The sequence below is a fragment of the Tachypleus tridentatus genome, chromosome 6, assembly GCF_004210375.1.
Source record: "Tachypleus tridentatus isolate NWPU-2018 chromosome 6, ASM421037v1, whole genome shotgun sequence".
NCBI classification, from domain to species: Eukaryota; Metazoa; Arthropoda; class Merostomata; order Xiphosura; family Limulidae; genus Tachypleus; species Tachypleus tridentatus.
In genome coordinates, this window is record NC_134830.1 from 98144756 (window position 1) to 98164680 (window position 19925).

A 19925-nucleotide genomic window follows, 5' to 3' on the forward strand; every position below is an offset into this window, starting at 1 on the left:
ACATCAGGCTATTTACTGTTTTCACTAAGTAGAATCAGATCCCTGATTTTAGTGTTGTAAATCCAAAGACTTACTGCTGTCCTACTGGAGGAGAACTTCAATGTAACTCAGTACCATTTTCGAGATGACAAATTATAAAATGAACTTAAATTGGCAAGTAAAAATTGCATAATCACCTAAGCACCTGTTGATCATAAATAGAATGGATTACTTAAAATAAAGAACATTACACAATTGTAATCATACAAGCATCTTTTGCTATTAATATTTCTGGATGAGTATGTGAATGATATTTCTTTTACATAAAGGCTGTATTTTTTTTTTTTTTTTGAGCATGCAATTATATACAGGTATAATGTTTTCACTTGAATTATAATTTTTGTATGTTATTCACTTACAGATATGCATAACGTGGAACACTGGGTCACAGTTATGCTATTGTACATGCATATAAAATTCAGCTAGTTCCTTGACCTAAAAAGAATAAGATACCTGAAGTACTGAATGATTACCTAGTTTTTGCCAAATTAAATGTAACAAATACATAAAATGGTTCTTAGAAGAAATTAAATAAGATATAAGCAATTACATCACACTATGAAAATCCATATTACGAAACACTTTTTAGGTAAAATTACATTTATACCAAATTACAAGGCTCAAATATGTACTATTTGATTCAAAATTATGGACTTTCCTTGTTAGAAGCTTTGAGCTTTGTACTATGTTCTAAAAAAATTTCTGGAAATATACAAACTAATGTTTTCCATCAGTGTGGTGAAATCAAAACAAAATCAAAGCTTATGATTTGTTTCTGGTTTTATGTATAGAATTAAATAAGTAACCCTATTTCTTTTAATAAGTTTCAACTTTGAAGGAAAAATCTATTATCTATGAAATTTTAAAATTCAGTGGTACAATATTTCCCATGGGTGGGATCCACAGAAATAATGGTATAATGGTATACAAGTTATTTTTTGGTTAAAACCTAATTTTGCCAACAAAATTGGCTTGTTCATTATCTCATACCTACTGACAGAAGTTGAACAGTCATCTGAAAACTTTTAGTGTATCACTTATGGAATGAAATAAATAACATGGAAACCATACAGAACTTCCAAATAAGCATGAATCATAAACCTATCTATGGAATAAGTTGGCAAAAAAAAAGGCAACAGGTACAAAGTGCTGAGTATACCATGACTTTCACCTGACATATCAGCACTACATTTTGAAACTGTTTAGCATTTCATAGGTGTTATGCTACCAATTAACTTCTTCAAAATGGGTTCCAACAATTTGCTAACTACATGACCTCTTTGTACTCATTTAGTCTTTATAGATTCAATAGTTCTAGCTTTCAATATAGTGTGTACATCTTCACAAAATTTGAGAGTCTTTCAGTTAATGTTACAAGTCTTTTATATACAGATAATCATAATTCTTAGTGAAGTGCTTTTAATAAACTAAAATAAAGATTTGTCACAAATATATTGAGTATTTGTTTTTAAAGGTCCATGTGCAAAGTAACTGTCATATTAAGATTTAAAAACTTATCCTCATCTCAACAGTGAATAAATTTAGTATAATTTCATACTTTTTCAAGGGGTGATGGATAAAATGGAGAAGATACCCAGAGAAAATTGTTTTACAATTGTCTCACAAGGGGAAATTCACAATTTTTTAAATTATTGCCTTGTAGAATTAAAAAGTTTAAACTCACATATACTTAAAATATGGATTACTAGCTAAGAGTTTATGATATAAAACACTAAAACTGTGTCATGAACAGTAAATGATACCAATGGCTAAAGGATTAATGGGAAGGTAACAGTCTTTTGAAAAAATACAGCTGCATGCTCAAATCATAAAGATTGGAGGTTTACAATTTCCAAGACAGGCATTTCCTTTGTACTGAATGGCATTTGAAACCAAAAAAATATGAATGAACTTGGAACATCAGTACCATAAAAACAGATATGCAGTAAGTAGTACACCAGCTGTGGTAAGCAAAGTATCACATTTTGCAACACATGAGAATCCATCACCACAAAGACCAGTGGAAAAAGCAGTCTACATGCCACAGACAACAGTAAACAACATAATCAAGAAAGATCTCCATCTTGAAAAGATACACAAGTCTTGCATATACAAGCAGCTTCTATGACATGTCAAATCAACTGCTGCAGCATAAGAATGAAACAGGTCTTCATACTATTTCATGTGAAGACATATTTATCATGCTGCCTATAATTTCTGTGAGATCATACTGTTAAAATGTGTGCTGAAAAACTGTTGTCCTCACACACTAGACAAATTATTGAAAGCCTACATGGAGGAATTCTGTACTGTGGTCATGACAGCTTTACAAGGGAACATTTTACAAAGAAAACTATGTTGCAGGATTATTGTTAAGATGTTTAGTTACCAGACAGTATGACCAGATACAGAAACATGGACTGTAACAACATAGTCTTCCAAGTAATTTTAATATAACATAATAAACACTTTTTAGCTATGGCCAACCTTAATAAATAATATTTGTGTTTTAACTTAACTCTTAATATATTTTACACACACACACAGCTTAACTGTAGCATCAAATAATGCATACTCCATCCATATACATTTTGTGCTTTCAATAAAAACAATTAATAATCATAAAAAATTTTTTGTTTGTTCTCGCTTACCAGTCTGTTTTCCAAATCTATCTTGTTTCCAATCACAACAAAAGGAAAATTTTCTGGGTCTCTAGGCGATGCTTGGATAAGGAACTCATCTCTCCACGAATCCAAAGACTTGAATGAATTTGGAGCCATCACATCAAATACCAGAACACAACAGTCAGCTCCTCTGTAAAATGCTACACCAAGAGACTGAAATCTTTCCTGACCTGCTGTGTCCCAAATCTTCAGAAGATAGCAAATATTTTATCAAGAACATAACTTTTAAATTACATTCTTTTTGCACACTAAATTAATTTGATACACATTTTTTCATAGTACTTTCTGGAAAACAACAACAATATAACTTCTTTCCTTTCAAAATGTAAAAACTGAAACTATGACTGTGAAATGTATAACCCTTCAAAGTTAACATTTCTTTATCTGAAAATGCACTTCCAATAAATAGAAATCTCTTCATACAAGCTATCCTCTCTGTGCATTTCCCTTAGAGATGTGCATGCAACTAACCTTTTACACCTTTTGGGAATTGTGGTACTGCACAGTGGTATTATTATACACAAATGCTCTCCACCAATAGAAAGATGGCACATCTCTTTGCAAACTAGCTTTCTCTATGTTTTTAAGCTTGTGAATTTTCATTCTTTAATGAAATAAGGAATAACAAGGTGCACCAGATGTGGGGAAAATGGGTGTGAGAGGAGAGTAGCTATCAGAAATATATTTTCAATAAAGCAAAATGTTAACTTCAAAGACAACAAACATCCCTCCACACAATTAAGTTAGAATCCCACAAAAAAGTGATGGATGGGCAAGTGCAAAGATCTGCCTCGATGATTTCCCTACAGAAAGTGCTGAAGGACACCCATGAAGTGTGACACTGAATGTAGCCATACACTCATTGAAGACTACATCTCATCTCTTCCTAGGTATACCTTTCATCCAAGGAAAAGGGAGAATGAGGCTAACAATCCTCATGTATTCCAGTGAAAGGCTGAATAAGAACATGGCTGTTCAAGTATTTACACACCAGAGGTCAGATAGCCAATAGCATGGTTGGGCATGTTCAGATTGTACCCTGTCCTCACTTCAACTGTTCTGTCAGACTATACACTGCCAGACTGATACCTGCAGTGGGAGGAGGACAAAAAATTCATGTCATAGTGTGTGTGAATGCCTCAATTGAACATAAACATCAGATACAGGAGAAGGCCATGATTTGTTACTGTGTGTGTGCTCATCTCACTCAACGGGACAGGTGAAGGACATAAATGTCATAAGTAGTCATATGAGTGACCTATGCTATACGAACTGTATCACCACCACTTCACTTCCTATTGACTGGCATCCCTTATTCTAGTCCCAGCAATTAGGTCCCAATCAATGAGAATTCTCCATGGTCCATAACCCCAGCATTTAGGAAACAACAATTAGCAAGGATCTCCCATGCTCCACATAAAGAAAAAAGGGGGAAGAATTTGCAGTAATGAAATCAGCCCTGAATCAACCATTAAGCAAAATAAGCATGTGCTTAGGGCACCAAGGGAAGGGGGACACTACATAGATTTTACCCTAGCTATCATGCCCTTAACTTTTTCACTGCCACACTCAACTACAGTCAATTGTTGTTGTAATTGTCCTTATCTGCTGTATTCGACTTTACACTGCATTGTTAAAAAAAACTTTTCTTTAGCTTGGTGAGTGACTAAAGTTTCAAGTAACTACTAAACTGTGTATCTGAAGTAAGAAGTCATTGATTGGAAAAGGTTACTGTAAAGAGCAGTACAAAATGTTGATAAAACTCCAAGTAAAAGATGATCTACATTATGATGTTTGATCTTGAAGATGAAATATTTTTCTCAGTTATTCCTTCTATTGTGGCTATTTTATAAGAAATTACAGGTAATGGAACTATTGTTTTACCTTTTACTGCTTTATTCAGTCACATCTACAGAAAAATAAGAGTATAATACCACAGAAACACAAGTCAAACAAAATTGTGACATATGTGGATAGTTTTATGGGTTTTTTTGGCTTCTGTTTTCATACATTACATTTGGGTTACTGTCTCATTTGTTTTAGTTTTATTTCTGTGAGAATTACATTTTCATGTGTATTTTGTAATATTTTTATAAGTGTGTTTCTCACTGAAGCTTTTCTGAGCCATAATTTTTTGGCTTCAAACAACTTGCTGTAAAAAACCTCCTTTGTGTGTGAGTACATGTTGTGAAATTTATCCCACTAAGAAAAAATTTAGAAAGGAATGCCACTGTAGCAATGTCACCATTCATAAATTACATGTAACCTATAGGAGTATTTGGACATGTACGTATTCCCTTGTAATTATGTAATAATATAAAGAGATCTGAAGCTGAGATTTACTTAGGGGATAAATACAAGGTTACTCGGTCTTAAATGTGATTTAAGATTAGGCACCCTTGTTTTTTTATCCCCATTCATAAATAGCCAACAAAATTTTTAGGTCCAAAAATGGAGATAATTATATTCTTCTTACTTCTTCCTTGATCCTATCCTGACATCACAATGCCCCAACCTGGCCATGGCCCTTTGGTGATATTTTTTTTTACAAGATGAATGAACAATCTGAGACAGAAACACAGAAACAATGACAACAAAGTTTCAGGTGTAATTCAACTACTTTGCAACTATAAATTCAGATCAGTATGTGCTCTATTACATTTCTGAAAAGCTGGGAAAACAATTGACTAATCAGAGCAGTTGAAAGGCGACAATTCGACCACTTGGGTCAAATTGCATAATACTTCAACATGTTCAACAACATTATTTTTAACATTGTTATGCATACGCTATACTATTAGTAGTAGGACAGTATTGTGGCACTGTGGTCATACAAAAATACTGTAAAGAACTGACAAATCAACAAAATCAATTTAGGATTATCTGAAAAAGTGCATGAATTGAACAAGTTCATGTGAGCAAGGTTAGTACTGAGTACTAGGCTTAACATTAGTGGCCTCAGTTGCAATGTATCAGCATTAGGCCTAATGTTAGTGCTCTTATCTGAGAATTGAGTGACAACTTTAGGCCTAAATACTCTAAGTAGTTTAGTGTAAGCATCCTGGAAACATTACTGTAGCCTGGAATAATGAAGTGGACTATTTCCAATTTAAGACCATCATTTTGAATTTGCCTTCACATCCAGGCATACAGATAAAGTTTCAGACACATGCCTATTTTGTTGATGTATGATTTGTTGGCTCATCTAAAGTCCCCTGGTCAATATTGAGCTCAAAGTTAAGATTACAACTCATTCTTCAGATATTTGATTAGGATTAAGGTACTCTAGTCTAGGCCTAACCCAGCATTTAATAGTTCAATGTGCATTACAGTTTACAATTGTTTATATGCTATGTATGTGTATCAGTACAGAATGATCATTGTGTATATCAGCTACTATAGTAAGTGTTGCTGATCACAAATTATTTTGGAATACTTTTTGCCTTATGATGGATTTGTATATGACCATTGGCATTGCTTCTCGCATACAGCTACCATAGCTTAATGAAACTTTCACCATGACTGAAAACTAATTCTCCTAAAATGGATTGAAGCCATCTCAAATCGATTTAAGACTGGTCTTGAATGGTTTTTAACCAATCAGAATGCCGCAAATCAATAAAGGTATTTGTGAATTGATGTTTACGTGTTGATGGACCTAGGTCCAAGGATAACTTTCTGAAAATCTTAGTCTAAATGTAGACCTAGAGTTTAGTATGTTCGACTGTCTTACCAATGTTTTTCTTTATGGATTTCAGTGTTTTTCTAATCATTATAACTATATATGATCCATATTCTTTTGAGTTTTTTTAATTTTTGTTTCTGTATTTTTCAGACTGCAAGATGAATCGTGTTAAGTGCACAAAAGAAAACTGGCAAAAAAAGAATCAACAAAAGGCTTGGGATTTAGTACTCAAGACTGGAAAGCTGACTAATTTTTCACTCCACTTAACAACATGATCTTCCAAATCAAAACCCATCTCCACCATCAATCTGTACTGCAATCTGACTTTGACAAGATTGAAGTTGAACCAAGCTCCACACCTACAAGTACCACTTTGTCCACTTCAAGGTCAGAACATCATGATGAAATTGAGGTGTCACAGGCTGCCTAAACTGGCATAGGTCTCACAACTGATCTCACTTTGCCTGTAAATTCTCCTGATATCTCTAGTGTTAATGTTGATGTAAGTTGCTCTACAAGACAGTCTGAAATTGAAATAGTTGCTAAAAATGAAAATCTACTGGACTATGGTAAAATGCTTCATGTACAAAAGATGGAGAAACTAAAGCAAAAGATCCAGGGCTGTGACTCAATTTCTCTGCTGATGATGTAGCTTATTGGATTGCTTGTGGACCCACTGACTGTCAAAACCACAGTGGGCCATTCAGCAAATCTTGCTGGACTTTTAATAGCGGCAAACCAATTAGATACTGTTCACAAAACTTTTCTTTGGGATAAAAGCAAAAGGTGAGCAATACAAGAGAGTGATTATTGTATTCACCATAAACAGGGCCAGTTTAATGCTTTGTTTGTAAAATTTTTGCCCCAAAGGTTTCCTCACGTTTTGTTGAAAGAGAAGGGTTCAGTGACTGAAGAAACACTATTGTAATTGATTGTCATAAAAGAAGCACTACTCACTGAGACTCTATGCTAACATACTTAACTCGCAGACAAGGTTTAAGCTTGTGAGAAGAGTTGGAAAATCAAATTAAAGAAGAGTGCATATAGTGGGAGCATGTCTTGGAGCACATAATAGCTGTTATTTGTATGTTAACTGAATGTGGCCTGACTTTTCAAGGAACAGATGAAAAATTTGGTTCACTGTAGAATGGGAATTTCTTAGGGGTGCTTTAGCTCATAAGTCAGTTTGATCCATTTTTAGCAAGGCAAATTTGGAAATATGGAAATTCTGGAAAAGGAAATTATTCTTACTTGTCCAAAACCACCTGTGAAGAACTCATTGAACCAGTGGTTCAGAAGGTCCATGCATTCATTGTTGATGAAGTAAAGTCTTCTGGTTATTTTAGCTTGTCAGTTGACTTGATGCCACATATAGACCAGTTAAGTGTTGTATTTGATACTTAGAAGATGGGCAGCCTATTGAATGCTTTTTAATCTTTCTGGAACTGAAAAGCCATACTTGTGAGGAAATGGCAAACCAGGTATTGCAGTACTTATGTGAATTTTGCAAACTTAATTTTTCAAAATATAGGGGTCAGTCTTATGACAATGCTGCTAACATGTCTGGACATTATAAGAGAATGCAGCTAAAAATCTTAGAAGAAAATAAGTTTGTCATATATGTGCCCTGAGCAGCCCATTCACTAAATCTGGTAGGCAGTTAATTTTTTCTCTACAATGCATTTGCTCTACACATTTTTTCAGCCTCAACCAGCCAGTAGAAAATTCTTAAAGCTTGTCTTGGAAATGAAAGAGTGTTAAAATCCCTTTCTAATACCAGATGGGAGGCACATACCATGATAACAACAGCAATTTTGAAGTCTTTAAGATTTTGGAAACTTTAGAATGTCTAGTTGAAGATCAGTCACAAAAGGGAGACACTAAAAGAGAAGCAGACAATATTGCAAATAAGATGCAAGAGCAAGAATTTGTTTTTATGTTGATTATGTGGGATGAGATTTTAAAAAGTTTCATAAAGCAAGTTCTGCAAAATGAGAATATGAACTTAAAAACATGTGCAGATTTGTATGGGTCATTAGCTGGCCAACTATGCACTTTAAGGGATGACTTTGAAAGATTTGAAGCAGTTGCAAAGGAAATACTACCAGATGTTGATCACAATGTGCTTAAACTTACAAATGTGTCAGAAAAAAGGTATGCAACGACAGAGATAAACAAGAAGTAGATCTGAATGCCAGAGATAAATTTCATATCACCACCTTCCACACAATTGTTGACAAACTAGAAACCCAGATGAGAAGAAGAGGAGAGGTGTACAAATGATGACACTTCATCTGTTGAAACTGAAAGGTACTCTTAGTGTTCCCAAAAGCTAATTGATGCTTACCAAGAGGACTTGGACACTGATCTCTCTGGTGAGCTTCAGCAGTTTCATTCTTATGTGTGCCACCATAAATTCAGTGCAACAAAAACTGTAAAAACCAGCTTCAGTCATGCTGAACTTTATAAAATAATTTCAGAAGACAAAACTGAGTGCATGTTTCCAAAAGCAGACATTATGTAGTGTATATTTTTAACATTTATGGTCACAAATTGCACAGCTGAGCATTCATTTTCTCAACTCAAGCATATTAAAAATCCCAACAGAACAGGCTGGATGTCTTGTCTCTGCTAAGCATAGAAGCAGATTTGTTACACCAAATTAGTTTCGGAGACTTGATTAGAGACTCTGCAATTAAAAAAAATATTGAAGAAAAATTGTTTTTTAAATTTAAATAAATATTAAGGTATAAGTAAATAATTTACTCACACGGTTTTAGGTTCAAAGTGAGAAATTGTTAACATCAAAATGAGAATGTTTTGAATAATAGGGTTTTGAGTAAAATTTATTTTTGTTAACATCAAAGTGAGAATTGTAAACTCAGAGTGAAAACAAACATACAGAAAAATAATTCTTTTTAATTATCATTAATGAAAGTGATTTCCCTTATTATTTCTAAATAAAAGGCTTCAGTCATTACATGATTTTGATCCATGCCCATTCTGTTAAATATATAAAGTTTTTACTTAATATACTTGTGGAGTCTGGGCTGGAAAAAAACTGAAAAAGTGGTATAAACTTTCAAACTTTTACTTCATTTTCAACACTTATTGAGTCTTAATGTCTTGTCAATTAATAAATCAAGAGGCAAAGAGGGGCACCACTGCTGAGTTGTGCTTAGGGCATCAATTGCCCTTAATCTGTCACTAAATGAAACCCAGAGAAAGTGCCAGAATTCCCATTAATCTTTCAGCCAGAAATGTCTTTAACTGGAGAAAATGTAACAGGTGACCAAGTATCCCTATTTTGAAAAGCCAGTAAGTGAGAACCAAGGAAACAGGCAGAATATGTATGGTCTGGATTAGACAGCATTCAGCCACATAAATATACCATGATGGTTCTTCAAGTAGTCTACCAAAACACTCATCTTAACAGTGCACATATACAGAGTGAGAGAAGATGGTATGAATGCTGTTCATTATCATGGTTCAAAAAGAGGAATTCCAAGGAATGTATAATCAGATGTAAGTGCCAAAAAAGTTAGAGGTATGATCTAAGTAGCAACAAACTGCATAAGTAGGGCACAAAAGTCTATTCAGTTTCAACTGACCATAAAAAAAAAGAAGGTAGATAGGAGAAAACTAGTAGTTTCCTTCCTCAGTGACTGAAGACTTGTCAGGATAATAAATATAAGAATGACAGAAAGGCATAAAAAAGAAAAAAAAGTCAATGGTATAAATATATGAACAGCAACCAAAAGTGAGAAGAACAAGTCTTAAGTAGCTTGAAAGGGGTACAAGTAAGAAGGTGCAGAATGATACTGAGGTTCCAGTCAGGCAATGGGAACAGGGCAAGAGCATCCATGAATAACAAAGGACCAGAACAAAGTAGAAAGAACTGGGAAGGGAAACAACTTACAGTATCAAGAATAGTGAAATATTGTAAATAAGGTTGCCCAGTAATAGGTAATGATGGAAACAGCTGATCCACTGCTAAACAGACAGATAAAAAGAAAAGAAATAGCTGACATAAGGATGGTCAGGAGAAAAGTGGTGACAGGTGGACAAATACTGAAAAACGTGCCACTTACGCAGGTAAATCAATAAAGTACAGAACAACATGAATGGGAAAGAAAAATGCTACCAGATTGAAAAGTCTGGATCAACAGGCAATAAACTGGATAAATCCCAAATATAAAGGTAGAGGGACTAGTGAGCTGTTAGGTTGAAACAAGAAGAAAGTATATGAACAAGGGAAAAGATGGTTGGGTTGTCATGTGGTATAAAAGAAGGAATCAATTCTGAATGGGTGAGAATTCATGTGAAGTGATTCCAAGGCTAAAAGAGAGCTAAGAGAATCAGTATAAATAGTAAAGTTCATGGACTGTATGGCTTCTACATATATTCGGGGCAAGAAAAATGGCATACAGTTCAGCAGCAAACACAGAAACTGTAGAGGGGACTCCACGTGCACCAACTGAATCATGGTAAACAATGGCGGAACCTGCAGAGTCATCTGGTTTGGCTTGTTCTGAATTTTGCACAGAGCTACACAAGGGCTATCTTTGTTAGCCATCTCTAATTTAGCAGTGTAAGACCAGAGGGAATGCAGCTAGTCATCACCACCCATTGCCACCTGTTGGGGTACTCTTTTACCAACGAATAGTGGGATTGGCTATAACATTATAACACCCCCAGCTGAAAGGGCGAGCATGTTTGATGTGACGGGAATGAAAACCCTCAAATTACGAATCGAATGCCTTAAACACCTGATCATGCTGGGCCAGAGTCATCTGAGTTTGAACCCAGCTGTATAAATGGGAATGGAAGGATGGTTTGAAAGATGTTTGGGAAATAGAAGGCAATACTTCCAATCAGGAGTATCTGCCTTCTTCAGGAGATTCAAAAAAGGTCACATTTGGGGATAGTAATTATCCATGGTAGGATAGGCTGATCTGTGGATACTACTATGTCATCCAAAGATAGACCCAATTCATCCAACTGCACCTAATTACAAGGGCTAAAAGGAACAATGGCAAACTATCTATTATAAAAAAGTGTGGCCCACTGAGGAAGGAAAACACAACCCCATGTAGAATGCTGTGATAAAGATTGAAGTATTGAAGCATACATTAAAAACAGTTGAAAACAACAAAAGGATAGAAAGGGTTCATGGAACTCCGTGTGCAAACTGGAATGGAGAAGTGCAGAATACCCCTAATGGTGAACAGGGTTTAACATTTACAAGGCAGAAGTCCTGGCAGAACCATAGACCAGAGACCCATAGTCTAGTTTTGATCAAATAGGGGCACGATAGATTTTTAGCATGGAACATCAATCCATGCCCACAAAGAAGTGAAAGAGAGGACATGGAAGATGTTCAATGCCCTTGTACACTTGACACATAGCTCTTTGATGTGTGAAATATAGGTCAGCTTACGGTCAAAGATAAGCCCCAAAAACTTTGCCTCAGGGACCGCAGGAAGCACAACTTCACCAATACGGAGTTCAGGATCAGGGTAAATACCTCGTTGATGATTAAAGTACATGCAAACAGTTTGGGAGAAATGTTGAAACCATTTCCTGTGGTCCACTTCAATAAATGTTTGAGGGCAGTCCGTAGCTACTGCTCAATACACCTCATATTTGACAACTGAGACATGATGTGGAAGTTGTTGACAAAGGAGACCATTCACAACTGCAGGGGATTGTCCACTGATGCCATTAATCTTTGTAACGAAATGTGTGACACTCAAGACACAGCCCTGAGGGGCTCCCAAGTTCCTGTGGAAAAGAATGGGAAAGTGTTAAATCCACAGGGACCTGAAATCACCTACCCATTAAAAAATGTTTAATAAAAAATAGGCATATTGCCATGCAACCCATATGAGTGGAGGTCTCGCAAGATACCATACCTTCTTCCTCAAAAAACAAGATGCTGTTCCTTGAGAAAGGCTTTCTGATTGATGTTTCAAGTTGAATCAGGAGGTCCATGGTGGAGCTCTGTCTTTGAAACCCACACTGAGTGGGTGAGAGTAGGTTGTTTGATTTCTTAAATCAAACAAAACGAGCATTAACCATCCTCTCTAAGATCTCACAGAGACAGCTCATCAAAGCAATTGGACAGTAGATCAAAAGAATCTTGGGATCCTTCCAAGGTTTAGAAAAAGAGTACAATAGCATGACATCAAACATTAAGAAAAACATTCTCCTGCCAGATCTGATTAAAAACAACCAGAAGAATAGCAAGAGAAGCAGGAGAGAGATGGTGCATCATTTCATAATGAATATCATCAGGTCCGACTGATGTACTGACAGGCCGGCAAAGAGCAGGTTTAAGTTCCACCAGTGTAAGGGGGTGGTCATAGTCATAGAGATGATCAACCCAAAAGGAAAGAGGTGATTGTTCTGCCCGTGTTTTGATGGCTAAAAAGATAAGGGATGAAGCAGAGGTGCTAGATGGATGAGAAAAGCTTTCACCAAGAGTACTGGCTATGCTAAGTGTATCACCAATTTCCTGGCCATCAGAGAACAAGATCAAAAGGGGGTCAGAAATATACTGGCCATTAACCTTTCAAATTTTGTCTAATATGACTTTGGAACTGGTGGTAGAAGAAATGCTAGAGGTGTATTTAATCTAAAATTCCTTCTGGCTTTAACATCTGACCTGCCGAGCATGTGCACGGGCCTGCTGAAATGCAATGCGATTTAAAAATGTGGGATACCTATGAAAGGTATCCCAAATCTGCTTTTGAGTTTTTCTTGTCATGTGGCAAGCAGGATTCCATCAAGGACGAGAATACTGTGGGAAACATGTTGAGGTTTTAGGAATACACTGAGCAGCTGCCTGGACAATACAGTCAGTTACTGCTGCCACACAGTCATCTATCAATGGCTTACACACAATGGCAAGATCAAGTTCTGAGAGAGCAGTGAAAGAAGGTCAGTTAGCCTGGTCCAACTTCCATTGAAGCACAAAGGTCAGATGGCACTGGCCATGGCCAGTCTCTCTCAAAATGCAAGGAAAATTATTACTGCCCCATGGATTACCATTTACCTTCCAAGAAAAGCAAATGAAAAGTGAAGAGAAGCAGATAGAAAGATATAGAGCAGTAAAAGACTGACTAGGTGCATGAAATAGGTATAAAAACCAGTATTGAAGAGAAACAGGTTGTGGTTCAATAGCATATGCTCTGTAGCACGACCCCTCCCATTAATACTAGCACCACCCCAGAGAGGATTATGTCCATTAAAATCCCCCAATAGTAAAAAGGGGAATGGTAACAGCTTAACGAGGGCACCAAGGTCTGAGTGCTTATATATCTCTTCAGGAGGCAGGTAGAGAGAACAAATAGTGATGGCACAACCCAAGACAACATGGCTGGCTACAGCCTCCAAGGGTGTATTAAGTAACAAAGACAGGGTGGACACATAATGATCAACCAGCAATGACCCCATCATGCACTCGTCCATCACACGACCTGTCATTTCTATACAAGAAAAATTGCCAAAGGGTGACTGTATCAGCAGGTTTAAGAAATTTCCTGTAAGGAGAAGCACACAGGATGGTCTGAATCAATCAAATCCTTAATGTCATCTATATTTTATTGAAAACTTTGACAGTTCCCCTGGGTCAGAGTGGCCATTGTTATTTATGTGGAGGAGAATGTGGTGGGGAGACCTCTTGTTTGTGACCATGTTTTTTCTTTATTGAACAAAGATCTATCAACCTCCATGGATCCTGTGCTGGGTCTAGTAAGCAGGTCTCTGTCTATGGAGCAAAAATTCCAATGACTGAGGGTACAAATGAATGGTCGATTCACTTTTTGGGGCTGCAGAAGAGGATGTACCTAAGGAAACACTTGAATATGAAGTGAAACTGGACAGTCACTCGAAAGAGTGGTTGGAACAAAGAAAGAAAAAGACATAGATGCATCAACGTTTTTTAATTATGGAGGGCACAAGATTCTTAAGATGTTTTGCAAATGACTCTGTAAGAGGCACAGAAAGATCTTTCTGCACTCTTATTGTGCTAGTGGAATGGAGTGAAGCAGCACATGTCCAAGATAAAGTTGGAGATAATAATTTCTGAGCCTATGGGTAAGTGATATTATTAAGTCTTTAAGCATTGCACATCTTTCTCTTCTACCCATTTACAGCAAGAAATAGAGTAAGAGGGTTGTAGGCCACTACAGTTAACAGTGTGGTTCCATGTTGCGTTCGTAAGCATCATGGTCTTTACTACCACAACGTGCACATTTCAAAGAACTACGACATGATGTTTTTGAGCGACTAAACTGCTGACAATTAAAACATCTGAGAGGGTTAGGAATGTAAGGCTGTACCTTGCAGTTTGGATATACTGCTTTGACTGTAGCAGGAGAACATGGTGATGTAAATGTTAGTATCAAAACATTGATAGGGTCCATAATTCCATCTTTATGAGTGAAGATTCGGTGCACTGCAGTAACACCTTAGCTGAAGAAACCAGTGAGGATTTCTGACTCAGGAATGTTATTTAAATCTCTCTCAACTATAACTCCTCTGGAAGAATTCAAAGTTGCATGAAGGGTAACCTCAATGGGTATATGGGTATATCCCCTGGCCTTTGATTTCAAGAGGAATTTGGTATGTTGTGGTGAAGATTTTTCCACCAAAACATCTCCAGAGTGCAACTTCTTTACTGACTTTGGGGAGCCAGCAAGTCCCTCTAAACCATTTTGAATGAAAAATGGAGACATCTGTCCCAAGGATTTCTCAGATAAGGAATGGATAATCAGAAATCAAGTTGCAGAATCTGGCTGTAATAGTCACCTATGCATGGTCATTTTCCAATTTTTTTCATTTTTATTTTTTTTGTCAGAAAGAGAGGTATCCATAATAAAGAATCTACATTCTAGTGCCCACATACCCCACCCACCATGGAGCACTACAAGGGGATGCACTACAATGCCAAACAAGGACACTGCAGCAAAGCCAGGGTTTCGTGAACACTATACCCAATCACCAGCATCAGATACAATGTCAACAACACCTGCTTAGAACATCCAATACTGGTACTTAGTTGACTCTAGCTCAAGTGGACCAGCCATTGACCCTAAGGGGCTACCCCAAGGTCGCCCAACTACAGGAATTCAAGGCCAAAGTGATGTGTTAAGGTTGGACCCCTCAGCTACTAGAATCTTCTCCTCCCCTTCATGGGTCACCATGCATGCAAACACATGGGTGGATATTTAGATGCCAGAGGAAGTAAACTGAAAGAACAGAACCTTCCCTGGGAAGTCCCCTCACCACATACAGAAATCCACAACAATGGGGTAAAATATGAGGGTGAAGATACCATTCCATGGGCAGAACATAGTTTGGCTAAGAGAGGCAGTCTACAACTAGGTTCATAGCTTTTATACATGGCAGACAATAAGACAAACCCATTAAGAACTAGCCTAAATAGGAACACCAAGCATTTGAAAGCAAGGGGTTCTAGATTAAGCTCTCCCTTGGCAGCTGATATACAAAAATCTAAGAAACTGTTGGAATGGATCTTAACAAAATGATCCATTAGGAGGAGTGAGAAATGGAAGTATTCCTGATGGACTGCCTAAAGTTCAAATGCATTAATATGAAGAGAAGACACATTCTGAGTTTCTGTGCTAAGTGAGAAACAGTTGTTCAGAAATGCTTCCTAACAAGAAGGAGAAACATCACTGAAGTGTAGGTCTGGTTTGGGTGGAGGTAATGAAAAACGAAGATGTTACCAGATTGGTCCAGCTACCAATACAAATCCTTAAGTAGGAGAGGGGACAGGTGAGCCATTGTGATCAAAGTTTCCCATAACAGATTTTTCTGGTCATGTAAGTACAGATAGAGGAGATGCATGTGTGTGTAACCCAAAAGGATATTTTCAGTGAGGTCATAGTCTCTCAAAACTAAAAATCTCTTATGCAGTACAAGAAGAATATGCATGAATCTTGATGACCAGGAGTTCAATAGCTCAAAGGCAGATGGGAGAATGCTGAGCACAGATGAAAAGTGGATTGAAAAAAGCTCCCAGGTGAATAAGATACTAAGTTGGAGCAAAGAAAATACCTAGAAGTGTTAACAAACATCTCTTCCTTGAGATGTTGTACACAGATGGGATCAAAAGGAGAAAAAGAAAACATAATGAGGGCTAAGAGAAGAGGCAGGGAAGAGAACTGGAAAGAAAATCTGTGGTAAAAATAGAGTAATCCCTCTTTGGATGGGAAAATGTGACTTCAGGAACTCAAACCATAACAACTGGGCACCCATTGTATCCAAATCAATTTAACTGTCACCAAAGAGCTCAATGAGTCTGATACCAAGTAGTTGATAGACAAAGTGGTAGTAGTGGACCAGGCCACAGTGGAGAAGTGAAACAAATGATAATCACCCACAAAATTCTCTGGGCATAGTGTTCTTCAGAACTGAGATAGAGAGGAGAAGTACAAAAAATATTGTAACAAAAGAATCAGGTGTTGTCAGGAGTACTGGATAATAACTGGATAAATTATGTGCACCATGCAAAAACAATATTCTAGGACAATCACAAATATGGGAATCATAAAATGGGATTTAGAATGACTACAATGATTTTAGCATTGTGAGTTCATAGACTTACCACTGTACCAGTGGGAGACAAGAATCAGGTATATGGAAATAATGAGATTGTGGGAATGTAGTTGCTCAAGGCAAAATACAAAAAGATTAGGTAGAGTTAGAATTAAAAAGTGGGAAAGAAGAAGAATATGACACAGGGTCAAGAGAAAGAATGGTGCATACCTATGAAATTAATCATTCACACAAGTAGTAATAGATGTTGCATAACCTCATGTGTGCATAGTTTGTAGAAATGAAAGGAAGTTAAGATCCTTAAGCATCACAAACTTAATCAAACTGAAAAGAAAACAGCTTGTTTGATTTTAGTATAAAAGAAAAAGAAGGAAGATTCACAAGTGCACAAGGAGGTATCGCTCTCCTATTGGCAGCGTGCTTTTACTGCATAATAACATCATTATGAAATATTGCAATTCACAAGAAATTGTGATATTTGGTGGGAGTTGCCTAAAGGCTAGTTACATGCAAATCTCTAAGGCAGAAGTACCGAGAAGGTAGCTTAATTGTGTGAGGAGGTAAGTATTGTCGTTAAACATACCATTAAAACAATTATAACAAGTAATATTTCAACAGTGACATCTGTAACAATCATATTAGTTCAAATAAGAAACTTAAAAATGATCACACTTTTATATAACTATTTAAAGAATATGCAGCAAAGTTATCTACATAACAAACAATTTTCTATTTAAATAAAGCACATGTTGTCTTTCCTTGAATCCCCATGATCTTCAGAGTTTTAAAAAAATATTAAGAAATTTAACAACATTAAATTTTAAACATTAAAGCATTACAGAGCATACATCACTTACCTCACATGACTTATTGCATATACATCAGAAGAGCATACACAAGCTCTATTTTCCTGCCACAATTCAAATTCCTTTGCATGTTTTATTTATTATATTGAGTTATGATGAAAATTTAGTCATGAGGAGATCAAAGGGAAATATTTCAGAGGTAAGTACCTGTTTGAAAATAATTTTAACTTAAAAACATAAATTTTAAATTAAGTAGACTTATCTCTGAAACACTGAAAGCCATAATACCCACACTGTAAAGGAGGTGGAATCTAATGACTAGGAAAAAGAAATTAAAAAAATATAAAACTACAAGCTAAGGAGAAAAAATAACAATCTAGACTATAAGAAATACATAGCCAAGTAAATTCAAAGTAGAAACTAAAACCAGAAAAAACTTGCAGAGCTGAATTCAGGGGAGAACAAATGGAGCAAGCCATCCTTATACAGAGGATATTCATAAAGAATATTCAGAAGGCATTTTCCTCAGCAGTGCATCTCTTTGCCCAAGATGCCCTAATTCAGGCAAAAAGATTAGTTTTATGAGCAGCAATGATGTATTGAACCTATGAAGTCAACAATGGGACACAAGTGGTGACAAACAGGTAGGAGTAATATTATGTCCTGATTCTGCAGTGGAATGTTTTCAAGGATTCAGTCCTGTATTATGAAAGGAAATACTATGCATTTGTCCTCTTTATCCATATTGAAGATGGGCTCAACGATGTGAGGACAGTGAAATAAGGACATCAAACATAAATAAAAAAATGATGTTTTCCATCCTGATTGAACATCTAGTGAAAATGCCAGTCCCATTTCCTATATTCATAATTTACTTGTGCACAGGAATGTCACATGTGGGAACTATAAACCTTAATGGTGTGTCAAATTTGTATTCTTTTTTGTTAGTCCATACAATTTAGTTACTTTAGGATAGGGAAATTTAAAGCTTGTCTTATATGATTTAGGTATAAGTACTTTTAATATTTACATTTTGAATTGTGTTACATTTCAGAAGCTATACAAAATGGTAATTTTGATTCAGAACAGTTAATACAAAAATTTGCTGGTTTCAGTGTTTCTTTAATAGATAAAATTCATATATATATCACATAAAAAACAAAACATTCAGTGTTAGTTTATTTTCAAAACATACATGTATATAGTGTTCATGTTGTTGGCTAAATAGAACCATGCTGCAATTCTGTAATGGTCCCATCTGTAAAGATTTGTCTGAACTTAACCTAATAATTAGTGTTGGGTCATTGGATTTATTCAGATGTGAAGCATATTTTCTATTTAAGCTAAACACCTTATACTAAGCAGATTTTGAATCCAATCTGCAAAATTACCTTAGCAGTATTAAGTGCATCAACAAACAGAATTACTAAATACAATAATATATTTTCCAAAAAATTACAGAAAATGCTTACACTTCTTAAAAAAATTGTATAATAAAAAATTGTCAGCACAACCAACATTATACTTGAGTTTTACATACCTGCATAGTGACCAACCGGTCATCTACCATAACTTCTTTTGTAAGGAAGTCTGCTCCAATTGTTGCTTTATATTGGTTACTAAATTTCTTGATGACGTACTGATTCATAAGTGATGTTTTTCCAACTCTATAATAAACAAACATTCAATTAGAAACCAAAAACAAAGTACTCAAAAACATCAGAGATAAAACTGACACGTACATTTAATGTTTTCTAACAAAAAGTACGAGTTATTAAGCCATAACAAATAGTTTATACATAAATAGTGTTGGAAATAAGTGGTTTCTGGATGTTCAAGACAACTAAAGTTACTACCATAGAACTCAAATGCACTACTATGTTGTTGTATGACAACTGCAATATGGCCAAACTCCATGGCAGTCAATGCATCCAGCCCATATTAGTACAATTCGATTACTATATAAACAAGAAAAACTTTTCAAAAAATGAAGTAAATGTAGGGATGGCTAATATCAATCCTTCAAAAACAATAATAGTACAAAGCACACAGTGTAGTAGAATGTTAAAAGACAAGGACAAGATAAATTAAACTTAACCATAATTTAATGGTTTTGTGTGTGTG

General features: G+C 35.9%; 1 protein-coding gene across 4 annotated transcripts in view; it reads right to left on the reverse strand.

Moving 5' to 3' along the window:
• The window catches only part of LOC143253142 (ras-related protein rab7), a 40714-nt gene that overhangs the window by 4923 nt on the left and 15866 nt on the right, over positions 1-19925 (reverse strand). For all 4 annotated transcript variants that reach the window (XM_076506479.1, XM_076506481.1, XM_076506480.1 and 1 more), the window contains 2 exons: positions 19342-19468; positions 2691-2909 (listed from right to left, as the gene is read on the reverse strand). In XM_076506479.1, coding sequence (XP_076362594.1) covers positions 2691-2909; positions 19342-19468 — 346 coding nt within the window. The remainder of the gene's footprint in view (positions 1-2690; positions 2910-19341; positions 19469-19925) is intronic.